This window comes from Ornithodoros turicata, chromosome 8, assembly GCF_037126465.1.
Source record: "Ornithodoros turicata isolate Travis chromosome 8, ASM3712646v1, whole genome shotgun sequence".
Classification (NCBI taxonomy): Eukaryota; Metazoa; Arthropoda; class Arachnida; order Ixodida; family Argasidae; genus Ornithodoros; species Ornithodoros turicata.
In genome coordinates, this window is record NC_088208.1 from 37,754,752 (window position 1) to 37,770,372 (window position 15,621).

Sequence of the window (15,621 nt, forward strand, 5' to 3'; positions counted from 1 at the left end):
GATGACGATTCTTGCTACTTCTTGGCCCCCAGAATATGTGGAACATACTTCAGATCACGATCGCGTTGTTGATGGTCGATGTTGATCGTATGTTGAACGTGTATCTACCGTGCATGACGTTGGCATTATGCCGTTGTGAATTCGTTGTTACAGTCACTGAATGTCATAACCCGGTTGACACGAGAAACCCTCCAGGTTCCAATGTTCTGGCGAGTGAACTCAGTTTAAAGGGTTCATATGCGTTTGATATCATTGATACGAATATTTTTTGGCCGCACGGAACGCCGCGGGACCACTATTCCCGGCACGCCGCCAGCGACCGAACATTCCGGGACCAAATTTCCTGGATCCCGCACCGGTGTACCGCACTTTTGGGCTGCCGGCTGCTAGGGGACACTGGAAAATAATTAAAATACATAATATATTCTATGTCTCAAATATGTATTGGATACGTGAACCCTACACATACGTACTGTACACGTCACTTATCTGTTATACACAAGTTCTTTCCCAACAACAACAACAACAGATACACTGGCGATGATCAGCTACGTTCCCAGAACTTTGATTATTCTTATGTGTCTTCGTATTATATTACATGTATTGCTGCAGGTCATTCGTATGTAGATAGATACGTGCGCATAGGTTTTGGTACCTCCCACGCATGTTTTTACAATAAAATATATTATTGCAGCAAATTTACGCTAGTAGAGTGAGCAACTGTGTTCGCCACTCGCGTATCCTACATTACTTTGCAGAAGTTGCGAAAAAGAACTGCTGAGCAGGGGCAGTGCCCATTTCCATCAACCAGGGCCACCACCAATTCATGCACGGGTCCAACCAATTCCACGCATTCTGAATGACAAAAAGTGGCAAAAATGACAGCTCGTGGAACGCGCATGAAATTGAGAGTTGTGTAAGACGTCCTGGAACTCGTGAACACTTTCAGGTCATATCGTCGTGAGTTCTATCGCATCAATCGACAAAGCCTTGACTATGCTGGCAATTTGATCTTTGGATCGATTCAGGAAGAGGGACTTTATTCGCATTCGGCACCTGAGATAACACTCTGGCGCGTCACTTCCATGGGAATTTTGAATTTTTACCCTCCCCCCCCCCTAAACGAGGTGGATGTCCTCCAAATCCTTCCGTTCTGCACCCCAGACAAAGGCCATGCTCATCAACGTCTTCTCCCCCTTTTCAAAACACAAAGGTCTTTTTCTTCCCCAAACTAATCCCTGTATGACGTGGTCCGAAACTCCTTCATTGTCAGCAATCTTCCTTCTGCCAGCGGCCACTCGAGTCACTCAAGGTCGACACAAGATTCCAAACACCGCGGCGGAAACTTATGTCGCAAGTCATTGGACGGTCCTCGGAAGGCGAGGGAGACGGAGCATCCTCAGCGCTAGCCAGAAGCGGACGGCCGTTCTGTCGCGTGTTGCCAACCGACTGGAAGGTAGAGATGCGGATGGACTGTGTGGACCGCGCCGTCTCCTGGCTTTTCCAGGTGATCGGCGAGTACATTGCTCGTTACCCTGGATACTTTGTCATCGTGCCTCTACTCGTAGCAGCATGCTTAGCGACGGGACTTCAACGGATGGTCTACGTGGACGACCCGGAATACCTCTTCAGCCCCGTGAACGGCCGATCTCACGACGAACGGAAGATCGTCGAAGCGCTTTTCCCGCAGAACACGTCGCGGAACTTCGACATCGGAAGGCAGACGAAACCCGAAAAGTTTGGCAGGCTCATCGTAGTGACGAAAGATGAGAGTAATCTGCTTCGGCGCGAAATCTGGGACGAGATCATGTTGTTGGACAGCATCATCAAGAACATGACGGTGGCGTGGGACGACGATGTTTGGAGGTATGAACAGATATGTGCGCGAGACGGGCCACTGTGTTATCCGAATGACCTGCTCGATTTTTACCCCATCATCGATGAGATCGAGAACGGCAGCTTTAAGTTGGAGTATCCGCTCCGGATTGACAGGGCTAGGCAGAAGGTGTACTTTACTGGTGCTCTTATGGGTGGTATTGTGCCCGATGGCAACGGATACATCAAGTCTGCCAAAGCTATGGCTTTGTTCTACTACCTCGACACGTCGAGCAGGAAGGCAAACTTGCGATCGCAGGCATGGGAGTACGCCTTCCTGGATCTTATGGAGACACTCCAACTGGAACATCTGCGAATGGCCTGGTTCACTTCCCGATCGCTAGCCGAAGAATTGGAGAAGAACACAACGATCGTGACTCCCTTCTTCAGCATTACTGTTGTGATCATGTTGCTGTTTACAGTGTCTACGTGTGTGATGTCGGACGCGGTGCGCAGCAAACCATGGCTTGGGATTCTGGGCTGCATCTCGGCTGGGGTGTCGGTCATTGCTGGCTTTGGCCTGGTGATCTACACGGGTTTAGAGTTCATCGGCATAAACATGGCCGCTCCGTTTCTCATGCTCGGTAAGTCGTGTGCTCACTTTCGTCCTCTTGTTTTTCTTGTACGCCTTCTGATGTGCGTGGTTCCTTCTTTGTACGTTCCTTCCTGTACTACAAGGCGGAAAGCAGGATATGCTCACTACCAAGCTAGCGATCGTTTTGTAAAAGTGATGCCATGCAAGTAAACGGACGGCGTTCCCTTTTCTGGAACGTTCGTTGGATATCGGCACGTGGACTTACGGGTGTCACATGTTCACGTATCATTGTTCGCGCCTTGCGAAGTATGTGTTTCATATGCTATAGTTCAAAGGCGTAGAGTCATCGGTGGGATAATGAATTGCGTGCCGTTAATGCCGTGTGTTCCGGTTCAGTCATGTCATTCTCTTCTGCGTTTGTGCAATTCGAATTTCGCGGACATACAGTTGGTTTAGATTGCTCCTTGGCTGCGATTGGTGGGATTTCCTCTCTGGGAAAGCCACGGCGAGTGCTTCCCTCTTTATCCGTTTGGTATCCCTCTTGCAATCTCTTAAAGATCGCAGCATCGTAACGCCGTCCGTGCTTGTGCAATGAGCGGCGTTACGATGTCGCGATCTTCAGGAGATGCCAGCAACGCCACCCAGGTTTGGTCGGAAGGAAAGAGGCCTTTAGACTGTCTCTCTCTTCCTAGGTATAGCGTTCACTGATGCGTCAGACGCTCTGACTCACTTTTGGCTCAGTGGTCGCAATGTTGTTGAAACCGACAAAAGCAGATTGCTTTGGCAGTCGTATCATGTTGTTACATCTTGTGGTAGCATGATGTTTTCAAGGATTTGTCCAATCTCTGAGTCATAATTACCGATAGCGAGTTGCGTGTATGGTCTGCCACAGGATCGTGGATGACTTGCACCCGAGGCTTACCTTCATCTCGTCCTATCGTTTTGCTGAACTTTGTTGTACAGATTTGTATCTGTAAGCTATGACGCCCGGCTATGCGCCATGAATGCAGCAAAGCGTACATCACCCTTTTGCGGAACAGCATTTATTTGTAATTGCCGTATCTCAATGAAGGCTGTAGCAGAGTAGAATTATGCTGAATATCAGATTTCCAATCTGTATGCTTTCGATGGATGGATCACTGCTGTTTGTGTGTGTGTGTGTGTGCAGCGATATGATTGTTTCGTGTCGCCGTGACTTCCGTTTCAGCTAAAATTATACCCCAAGCACCACAATGTACTGAAAGTCGAGTGCAATACGCCTCGTGCACAATCTAAAGGTGGCGCTTTGCGCGGCCACGTAGCGGTGGGAAAACGAACTTTTTGTGTGTATCGTGCGATATCGAAACCAGTCAAAAGTGTGGCGGGCGTTGTGAACATCGAAATTATGTGAATCGGTTGTGTGACTTTGTGGATTTCAATCGCTTTAAAATCCGAACGACTACTACTTTCGGTCCTCAGCGGTCATAAGACTATTCTATAAGGCATAAGACTATATGCAGAAGCATGCATGTCAGTGTTATTCCAATTCTTTTAGCTTTTCTTCGTGAGCGAAGAGGAAAGAGCTGTATGTATGTGTGTGTACGTGTCCGTGTGTGAGATGGTGAGGTCTCACCGAGACAGCGGTATAGAGGGTACAGGGGAGGGTAAATGTAAATGGAGGCAAATAATTTAAAGTTGAAGCAGTTGAAGGTAATTAAGAGTAAGAGGTAATTGAAGGTAATTAGAGGTAACTAAAGGCGATTAAAACAAAAAAGGTGAGTAAGATTAAACGAAATTAAGGAATACCGAAGGTCACCGCAGGTTATACCGGAGGTAATTATGGGTAATTAACGTCAGTTAATGGGCGATTGAGAGTAATTAAGGAAAGTAAACGTAATTAAAGGTAAGTAAGGAAAGGGATTTCAAGATTATCATTAAGTTAATCAGTTAATTCAAGGGTAATTACGGGGTAATTGAAAGTAGTTGATGCTAATTAAAGATTAATTAAACGGGCTTACATGTAGTAATTGAAACATCGAAAGTGTCAAAGTGGGAATCAAGCACTGACTGCAGGTGGACAACCGGAAGTCAGATTAGACCGGAAATGAGCATAGCATTCATAGTTTTCATGTTTTCAAGGTATTGGCATGGATGACACCTTCGTCCTCCTGGCCGCCTGGAGGCGAACGGACCCCCGGAGGCCCGTCGTGGAACGTATGGGCGAAACGTACAGGGAAGCTGCCGTCTCCATCACTATCACCTCGCTTACAAACTTCATCTCTTTCTGCATCGGAGCTATTACTCCATTTCCATCGGTGAATATCTTCTGCATCTACACTGCAGTAGCCGTGCTCTTCACCTACCTCTACCAGATAACTTTCTTTGGAGGATGCTTGGCGCTCTCCGGCTATGCTGAAGAGAAGAATCTCCATGGACTTCTGTGTTTTCCCACGATGCCAAAGTCCCAAGCAAGTAAGTAATTTGAGGCATTATGAAGATCACTTCTGCACGGTGTACCATGTCCCCGTCGGAAGGCAAGACAAAAAGGCTTGATATATCACGAAATCGCTGTCGGGATATCCCTCCCACTTGATAACACCTCGGATCCCACCAAAGAGTACTCTGATCGAGGTGGACCAAAACGATGCTGTGCTGCTATATCACAGAAAAACTAGCCACTAAGCGGCAGCAGCAGCATTTTCAGGGCAGTCTGTTTACAGCAGTGTCACATATGCCAAAGTCACAGAAAAATAATGACATATTGATGTACTGAGAGTTGATAGAGGGGCAGGTTTATATGGGTCCGCATTCGACCAGAAGAGAGCACAAAGCACAGCAGACGACACAGACATGTTGCCTGCTGTGGTTTGTGTATTGATGGCTATTATATACTGCAAATACGCTAACAGTGTTAAATGGTGCTTGCAGAAGGGCAATCTTGGCTGTTCCGTCTCCTATGCACTGGAGGGACCAACCCTGATGACCCAGACAACCCGATGGACAACAAGGAGCACGCCATGATGACCTTCTTCCGAGACACCTGGGGAGGAATGCTCAGCCACCCACCAACCAAGGCCCTTGTCATCCTTTTGTTCCTTGTGTATCTCGGCATTGGACTCTGGGGTTGCACACAGGTACACATAACTGTCTTCCATAGCTTTTGGGAATAGCTAGCTATGCCTGCAGGGAAGTCACGGGGTATCTCGCAGATTTCCCCTGCAGGTATGAGGTATCCCACACAGCCCTGCAGAGGGAGACAACAAACATAGGCAAACACTAACAAGAGAGGGACTAGAGGAAGTGAGAGTGTCTACAAGTTGCCTCGGCCGAGGCAACTTGTATGCTTTTGCCTTGTCTTGGATTGTAGATCCTAGTACACTGAATTTCTATATTTAGGCACTTCACCATGGTGTTCACTTGGACGTGAAACGAAAATCGTACATAAATCTCTGCTCTGAGAGATACGTTCGATGTGAGTTGGCTGAGTAAATCGCCATATTTCGAGTACATGGTAAGTGTACAAAAGCACCTGCAATGTGGTAGGCACCATGCTCAGGTGAAATCAGGTTCCATATACAAACCGACAAGGAAGCGTCCCGTGGTAAAAGTAAGCTGAATTGGTCTTCCCCAAAACAACAGTCCATTTAGCTCTGACAACAAGCATGTGTTATCCTGCAGCACATCGCTTCAATGTAATTTGGTGTAGAAGCAGCAGCTAACTGGTATTTTTGTCCCACCAAGGTCAAAGAAGGACTGGAACGCTACAAGCTCGGCATGGACACATCTTATGCACGAGACTTCTTCAACACAGACGACATGTACTTCCGTCAGTTTCCCCTTCGCATCCACGTAGTCATGAACAAGACCATGGACTACTGGGATCCAGAAGTCTACAATAAACTGGTCCATATAATCGAAGATTTTGAGAACAGTTCCTTCGTCCAGAACAGCGCACTCACTGAATGCTGGTTCCGAGAGTTCCACAAGCAGGCCAAGCAAGGACCACTCAAGGGCTACTTCGCACAGTTTGACCTGAGAGATCAGCATGACTATATTCAGGGTTTACGATTCATGCTCAGGTGGGTAAGAACAAACGCTTTCCAAACATTACGAGATGAGCTCCATCTGAAAGCTCTGGGACATTTTCATTGCTGTCACTGCTGCTGTCACGTAGACACTTCATTAAGCTTACATTTTAAAGGTTCTAGCAGAGATCAGTGACACAGCAGCAGCGTGCCGTCCGGTGCGCGGCTGGGCAATCGTGTTCGAATAAACTGTCGCGCACCACTCATTGAAACACACGCCTTTGACAGGATCTGAGTGCCGGTTCGAATTATGCTGGATTACACTGTACTATATAGTTAACATCACACAGTTGCGACATTTTGGCACGTTGTGTTCTGGTGCAAAGTGCACCTTTCAAGGCAGTTGTAGTCCTTCTGTCTGTCATTGTCTCAGACTAGTAACTAGTCACCAGTAGCTACCTTAATTTCTTACACCGCAATGGCGCAGTATGCAGGCTATACCAGCAGCAGTGATGATCCTAGTACTGAGCAACTGAGCAAGACAAATTCAGGGCAACATTTCAGCTGTTCAGTGTTCTGGCGACTTGCAGCCAGAAAGAACTATAAATTCCTTCCCTCGAGCAATCACTAAGAGTACTCTTCCATTTTGCAGGTTTCCTCCATTTTCCACTTTCGAGAAGGACATCAAATTCAACGCCAACTTCACAGCCATCGAGGCCTCCAGGTGCATCATACAAGCGACCAACATCACGGACGCTAACTTGGAGAAGGACATGGTGTTGGACTTGAGACGCATCGCGGACACCTACCCCGATCAGAAGATCACGGTCTTCCACACCCTGTTTGTCTTCTTCGACCAATTCATCCTGGTTCGCGAAACCTCAATTCAGTCCATTGGAGTGGCTGCTGCTGTTATGATGATCATTGCTCTTATCTTCATCCCGAGTGTGTCTTGCGCTCTTTGGGTCGCCTTCTCCATCTGCTCTATTGAAATCGGTGTTATCGGCTACATGACCCTATGGGATGTCAACCTGGACTCCATATCTATGATTAACCTCATCATGTGCATAGGTTTTTCTGTAGATTACTCCGCACATATCTCGTACGCTTACTTATCGTCCGATGGCTTAACTGCTAACGATAAGATGAAGTGTGCTCTGCATTCTCTAGGCATGCCTATCTTCCAGGGAAGTCTATCCACTATATTAGGCATCGTTATCCTGGCCTTTGCACCTTCTTACATCTTCCTGACCTTCTTCAAGACCGTCCTTCTAGTCATCCTGTTTGGTGCCCTGCATGGCATCCTGCTCCTTCCTGTCCTGCTTTCTCTTTCCGAATCCTTGTGTCGCAAGCAGAAGAAAGCGATATTGACCCACCCGTTCTTCATTCCGCCCCATCCTAACGGCTGCAAGACACCTCCACCAGTCATACTGACGGCGGACTCATATGGCCAACTCAGTAAAGACGTCAAACGCAAACTGAGCGGCGAACCGACGACGGACAGCATGGTCTGGCAACCCCCACGGAGTCTCCCGGCGAATGACAGCAGCAGCGAGCGTCTGTGTAACATGATACACACGTAAGAAAATTCTTAAAACTACTGCGCGTACGTTCCTTCTTGAAGTTCATTCTCTGGAATCGAGAACGAGCCACGCGCCTGACACCGTTTCAGCCTGAACATCTGCACATATGTTGCGCTGCAGCCACGTGACATATTGTGGTCCCAGAGAAGCCCAAGCGACCATATGATTCGGGTCTCTCGCCCAATCACGCAGAGAGACAGAAAACTGGACAGAAACATTTAAAAAAAGAACATGCTAGGCTCGATGCACGAAAGCACTTTAGCCACAGGTTAGCTACAGGTTTCACTGACGTTAAGATAGATGGAGCCACTAAAATGTGATGCGAATATTGCACTACTACTTTTTCTTGGTACACTCTTAAAAATGAACTTCACCACATAGCACGCTCCTAGCCAACCATAATCTCAAATGATATCGTTATCTGCCCTGGTTTGTTGAAAACGGGAGGCGTACGCCTTTTTTGTGACACTTATGCTGTTCATAATTGTCACAAAAAGGCGTACGCCTCCCGTTTTCAACAAATCAGGGCAGATAACGATATCATTTGAGATGATGGTTGGCTAGGAGCGTGCTATGCGGTGAAGTTCATTTTTAAGAGTGTAGGGCTGGCTCAGGCTGGCTTTTTTTGGCACCGCACTTCTGAGCTCCGGCTAGTTGAGTTGAACGGTTGAACCACCGGAGAAGGCTGGGTCTGTGAACCGCTGGAAAGTTAATATAGACAATAAATAGGCAATTAAATTCAAAAATTAATCAGTGTTAATCTGGTGAGCTCCTTGACTTTGTGGATGTTTTGCAATGCTCCTTCAGGGAAAGCTTGCTCGTTTAAAAGCTATGATACCGTACAAGCTTTGACTTCTGTAACACGAAGGCTGACTTGGCCAAGAAACATGCTATATTGAACAATATTTTGAATTGACTGCCCTTGACGACCTTGAAAAGCCAAGAAATGCTTAATATTTTGATGAAATATGCACAAATTCCTTCTAACGAACCGAGCTTCTGAAGCAAGCGAAACGCAAAATAATAATATACAAAATAAACTACTTGATGGGAATTGGTGTTCTGAGGCTGGAACACATACAAGGACAAATATGTACAAAGCCTTAAGTGCCTAAGAAATTAACGATAAAAGAAGGAAAGAGGCCCTGGGCTGGTAATCCAGAAGATGTGGGTTCGAGTCCTACAGCTGGCTAACATTTTCAGTGACTTTCTTCTTTCGTCAAAGTAAATTAGGGTTCTTGATTATATGACCTCTTTCGATTAACTCTCGAGGTCACTACGACGATATTCACACATACTTTTTTCCTTTAAAAGAATGTTTGCGATGTATATGTCACGCCCCTCTGTTAAACAATGACCTATCTAGGGGGCCGATAATATACATATATCGGGAACTCTCTCCCTGAGCCTTATTTATTAGACTACTTGCATTTACACTATACACAGCTGTGAGCCTGTGTTTGCTTCTTAGTTCATTCACCAATGACGGGAATTCCGAAAGAAGGTTTACAAAAACAACATCGGGCCAAATGACGTCCATTGGTTGAACAAGTAGTGCTCCCGCGGCTTTAATCGGTTCGTTATCCGGAGGGATCGCTCGAGAAAATCAAGGGCTTACTTGGAAATCAGAGCCGTTCGCGCCGCAAATGGGGATTTACAGCGAGAAAAAATTTTTCCTCCTCTCTCAGGTGTTGTAGACTGACGCGCAAAGTTTCCTGAGTGCTTTTATCTTGCGCAGTATTTTGGGCAATATAGATTTATGCGATGGTAGTCACAGCTGGTATACACAGATATTGTCTGTACTCGGAAATTTCAATCAAAGGGGTTGAGACTAGTCATCCCACGTTATCCCAGATAAACGTCAGAGACGGTTCTTTGCACCAATGTGAACCTGCCTTGAAAGCTTTACGGCGAAAAGAGTATTAGAAGCGAAGAAAACGGGCACCGCGAATACCGAAACTCACGCATCTCTGACCTCACAGCCCTCGCCGCCGCCGCTGCCGCCAGTGAGGTAGCGCACGAGAAGTCACGTGCTTGCGGCTGCCAATAGGAATGGACGCAACTCTGAGCTCTCTGACGTCGGCGCATTGCTCGGGAGTGAGAGCGTGTTGGAGGGCTTCTATCTCGCTATGCTTATTCTGTGTTAGCACCGCGTCGTACAGATGTGGACAGGTGGAGAGAGGACAGCAGAAAGGAGTGGGGGACAGGGGGTTAGTATGGGCGTCCTGGGCCGACTTCAGGGGGAACTGTGCGGACATTCATCTGGAAAGTCTTTGGAAAACCCAGGGAAAACCTCGGACAGCACAGCCGGTGACAGGATTCGAACCCGTGTCACCTCCCAGCCTCGGCGTGGAAAGCGATCATCCTAACCACTACGCCACGGGAGCTGATTCGCGTTCATGATGTAAGGAACCACATCCATAAGAACGTGTCCCAGCCCCTTTAATATCGTTAGTTTTTCCAGCACTATTAAAAGCTGACCATATGTACGTAGGGCGAAAATATTTAATCTGTGTGTGTGTCTGTGCGCGCATGCGTGGGTGAGTGTGTGGGAGGGGCACGTATAAGGACCCACGTATTCTTCTCCACTGGACCTCACCATATGCACACGTGACACTGCAGCTCACCTAGGCAGGAGAGTTGACGTTGAGACAAGAGGAAGTGACCATATATCCAAACCTCATCTCCTATATGATGAATACAACCCAAAGCCCCAGAGGAGAACATTAAGAATCTACTAGAACTGGAAAAGCTTCAGCCAGCAAAATACAGCATCCCTCAATGAAGGACACATGCCGAAAGAATTTGCCCGGGAAATTGCAGATACTAACCTAAAAGCAACCAGCAAGCAAGTCAACGTTCCAAAGTCGTATACAAGTATCGACACAGAGTATGAACGGCTACGAACAATTCGCCGCCGCGCAGAGACAAAATACGGGAGAAACGGGGACATAAACTGCTGGATCGAAGCCAAAGCTACAAAAGCCAGAATAAAATCCAATTTTATTCTGACCAAATTTCCCGGATCCCGCACCGGCGTACGTCACCGAGTTCTTTCCCAACAACAAATACACTGACGATGACGATGGGCTACGTTCCCGACACTTTGATTCTTGCATATATGTCTTTGTATTATATTACATGTGTTGTTTCAAGTTATTCCTTCGTACATAGGTACGTGTGCAAAGGTTCTGGTACATTCCACACATTTTACTACAATAAAATATATTATTGCAGAAAATTTACGCTAGTAGAGTGAGCAATATTGTCTTCGCGTATCCCGTACTACTTTGCAGAAGTTGCGAAGAAAAACTGATGAGCAGGGGCGGTGCTCCCTTCCATCCCCCTCCCCCACCATCACCAATTCATGCCCGGGTCCCAAAAATTCGAGGCATTCTGAATGACGAAAAGGGGGCAAAAATGACAGCTCATGGCACAGATGAGACTGAGAGTTGTGTAAAACATCCCGCAACCCGTGAACACTTTCAGGTCATGCCTTCGTGAGTTCCACCGCATCAATCGACAAAGCCTTGACTATGCTATGCTGGCAATTTGATCGTTGGGTCGATTCAGGAAGAGGGCATTTTATTCGCGTGCGGCACCTGAGATAACACTTTGGCGCGTCACTTCCACGGGAATTTTGCGCCCCCTTCACAAATTCAGGGGGGGCCACCCTAACCCCTGTAACCCCCCTTTTGCCAACCCTGATCACGTGGCTTCAGTACCAACAACGAGCAAAAATTTAGACGCCCGACTGGAATGAAATGATGACATGTGCAAGTACGGACGATTGTCCAACACAAACGATGTGCAAGTCAATAAGTAATTCACAAAAAAGCCAAATGAGCCCAAGCATTGTGTTTGTCCACGGATGAAGCCCGCCTCTGTGCGTTTGTAAAAATGGAGTGTAAAAATAGCGAGCTGAGATGTCCGAATTGCTCGGAACTGCTTCCTCGCTTCACAAACACAATGACTTCCAAATCTGAACTCCCACCCCTCTTAGCTTCCTCAACCCATACATCCTGCCAAACATACACGAGCATGCAACTACCCCGAAACCACAAGCCCCCCCCCCCCCCCCCACCTAAACGAGGTGGATGTCCTCCAAATCCTTCCGTTCTGCACCCCAGACAAAGGCCGTGCTCCTCAACTTCTTATCCCCCTTTTCCAAACATAAACAAAATACAGAAACCGACACTGAAGATTTTAGTTTAAGTTTAATTTGTACAAGCTTTCGCGTGGAGGTCCACGCTTCCTCAGGTACAAAGTGAAGTGGTGACACACATAAGTATATATAGTATACACGACTAAACACACTGCTGTACAAAGAAAGGGAAGAGGAGAGGAGATATGGTGCCACATGTCTGTGTACAATGAATAGCTGGGCAGACGGATAGGTGACCTCTAACCGTTTAAGAACAGTAAGAGGTGTTATGAACAAAAAGGCTCGCCAACCCAGTTTCGCGGAACGGGGGTCAGGAGTATGGGAAACGAGTGGCCCAGAATGGACAAAAGGGAAGGTTACGGATTATCTAACGGAGTACCAGACGATGACTGAAAGTGGGGATTCAAGAATTGTGCACAAATAAATGTAGATATATAGCTACTAAATTTACATAAGCGGATATAACGAGCCAGGACTAAGATTCAGACCATTTGGTGTGAGACACTTGAATTGCGAAATTAAGTAGGACTCTCTATTCTTACGTTTAATGTCGGTGCGGAACCCAGATTCTAGCAATATAATTTTCAAATCAGTTTCAAAATCGTGATTAGGTTGATTGAAGTGAATGGCGACAGGAGTTTGGCGGGCATTTAGGATATCAAATTTGTGGCCATAAAATCTTTTTCTCATTGTGTTGGAGGTTTGTGTTGGAGGTTATCGTAATATTGATGAATTTGAAATTTTGCATGATCTGCACAACTTAGGTAGGAGAATGCACCTGAAAACCTTCTTTCACGATAAACCTAGCTCAGATGCTGCGCCCTTCCGAAACCCCTCTAGCTGGACGCCGGACTCCTCTAGAACTAGCCCCCTCATTGATAATTACATCAAGGCCGTTCACAAGGATATCAAGACTAGTTATTCGAAATCTATCGTACACACTGATAACTTGTCTAATTGTGAGAAAGTAGCGCTACGAAATCTTAAAGCCCGTAATGACATTATCATCAGACCAGCGGACAAGGGTGGCGGTATAGTTGTTCTCAATACATCCGACTACATCGCAGAAGCGGACAGGCAGTTGAGTGACCGCTCATTCTACAGAGCTATCGATCAGGATCCAACCCCTTCCTTTTGTCTTCTTATTAATAAGAAAATTGATGAACTCGTCACTAGTAAACTTATCCCGTCCCATATTTCCAAATTCTTGCGTCCTAAGAACGTCACACCAGGTAATTTTTATCTTTTGATCAAAGTTCATAAACCCAATAACCCTGGGAGACCCATTATTTCAGGAATAAATACACCGACAGAGAAATTATCCTTAGTTGCTGACCACTGCATCAAACACATCCCACCCCTTCTCCCATCCTTTGTCAAAGACACAAACGATTTCCTTTCCAAAATTAACGCTGTCCATGACCATTTCAGTAACCATGCTGACATTTTGTTGGCAACAATGGATGTCGTTTCGTTATACACTAACATTCCCAATGACGAAGGTCTCTCTGCTGTTGAACACTTCCTTAATTCTCACCCTTCCGATATTCTTCCCATGCCCGCTATCATCCCCCTTTTAGAACTAGTTCTTAGCTGTAATAACTTCGTATTCAACGATCAACACTTCGTCCAAATTCATGGCGCTGCCATGGGCTCCCGGGTCTCACCTAATCTTGCCAATTTATTCATGGGTCGTTTTGAAAACTCAGCCCTCAATTCTTTCCCCCTTAAGCCACTTATATATCTCAGGTTCATCGACGACATTTTTGTCCTCTGGTCTGGTGATGAGGCATCTCTGCAGTCATTTTTTGATCACTTCAATTCTCTGCATAGCAAAATTAAATTTACCTGTAACTATTCAAGGTCATCCATCAACTTCCTTGATGTGACAGTGTCATGTAAATCTGGTAGGCTGACCACTGAACTATACAAGAAACCAACGGACAAGCGCCAATATCTCCACTATGAAAGCTATCATCCCAATCACCAGAAAAGGAGTATTCCATATGGTCAGTTCTTGCGCCTGAAACGAATCTGCTCAGATCAGACTGATTTTGTAAAACATGCTCAGCAAATGGTATCTGATTTCGAAAAACGAAATTACCCATCTGAACTCATCCATGACTCGTTTGCCAAATCATCTAGCCTATCCAGGGAGTCCTTATTCACCCCGAAACGCAAAGAGGACTTAAGTAATGTAGTTTTATCCACCACATATCATAAATCACTTGTCAATACCAATTCCATTCTTAGACGCCACCTCAATATATTACATGCTGACGAGCAATTAAAGGAAATTTTTCCCACTCCCCCATTAGTAGCATTCCGTAGATCGAAAAATTTGCGCGACATCCTCACGTCATCATGCATGATGAAGCGCTCGCCGGGTTGTTATCCCTGTGGTAGTACACGGTGCCAGACCTGTAAATTTGTCGCGCCGTCCACCATTGCCCGTAGCACTTTGGGTGACTTCTGTTTGAAAATTCGTCATTCACTCCACTGTAATTCACCCAATATTTGTTACTTGATATTCTGCTGCAAGTGCAATTCACAATACATCTTGAAACCTCCAACACAATGAGAAAAAGATTTTATGGCCACAAATTTGATATCCTAAATGCCCGCCAAACTCCTGTCGCCATTCACTTCAATCAACCTAATCACGATTTTGAAACTGATTTGAAAATTATATTGCTAGAATCTGGGTTCCGCACCGACATTAAACGTAAGAATAGAGAGTCCTACTTAATTTCGCAATTCAAGTGTCTCACACCAAATGGTCTGAATCTTAGTCCTGGCTCGTTATATCCGCTTATGTAAATTTAGTAGCTATATATCTACATTTATTTGTGCACAATTCTTGAATCCCCACTTTCAGTCATCGTCTGGTACTCCGTTAGATAATCCGTAACCTTCCCTTTTGTCCATTCTGGGCCACTCGTTTCCCATACTCCTGACCCCCGTTCCGCGAAACTGGGTTGGCGAGCCTTTTTGTTCATAACACCTCTTACTGTTCTTAAACGGTTAGAGGTCACCTATCCGTCTGCCCAGCTATTCATTGTACACAGACATGTGGCACCATATCTCCTCTCCTCTTCCCTTTCTTTGTACAGCAGTGTGTTTAGTCGTGTATACTATATATACTTATGTGTGTCACCACTTCACTTTGTACCTGAGGAAGCGTGGACCTCCACGCGAAAGCTTGTACAAATTAAACTTAAACTAAAATCTTCAGTGTCGGTTTCTGTATTTTGTTTATGTGATCTACAGGACTTGACTCCCCTCTTCGTATACGCTCCTTTTCCAAACACAAAGATCTTTTGCTTCCCCAAACTCATCCCTGTGTGACGTGGTCCGAAACACCTTCATTGTCAGCAATCTTCGTTCTGCCAGCGGCCACTCGAGTCACTCAAGGTCGACACACGATTCCAAACAACGCGGCGGAAACTTATGTCGCAA

General features: G+C 46.1%; 1 protein-coding gene across 1 annotated transcript; it reads left to right on the forward strand.

Moving 5' to 3' along the window:
* Positions 1-1,389: 1,389 nt before the first annotated feature.
* On the forward strand, positions 1,390-8,103 carry LOC135366250 (patched domain-containing protein 3-like). Its single transcript, XM_064598921.1, has 5 exons — positions 1,390-2,459; positions 4,529-4,861; positions 5,318-5,523; positions 6,131-6,468; positions 7,067-8,103. Exons 1-5 carry the CDS (start codon positions 1,463-1,465, stop codon positions 7,995-7,997), a joined length of 2,805 nt encoding a protein of 934 aa, XP_064454991.1. The 5' UTR covers positions 1,390-1,462; the 3' UTR covers positions 7,998-8,103.
* The last annotated feature ends 7,518 nt before the right edge of the window (positions 8,104-15,621 follow it).

Bases quoted from the DNA above. Each gene is read 5' to 3' on its own strand.
- LOC135366250 (XM_064598921.1), top strand. From the start codon at position 1,463: ATGCGGATGGACTGTGTGGACCGCGCCGTCTCCTGGCTTTTCCAGGTG. The intron at 2,460-4,528 runs GTAAGTCGTGTG...CATGTTTTCAAG, and splicing joins CGCTCCGTTTCTCATGCTCG to GTATTGGCATGGATGACACC. The intron at 4,862-5,317 runs GTAAGTAATTTG...TGGTGCTTGCAG, and splicing joins GATGCCAAAGTCCCAAGCAA to AAGGGCAATCTTGGCTGTTC.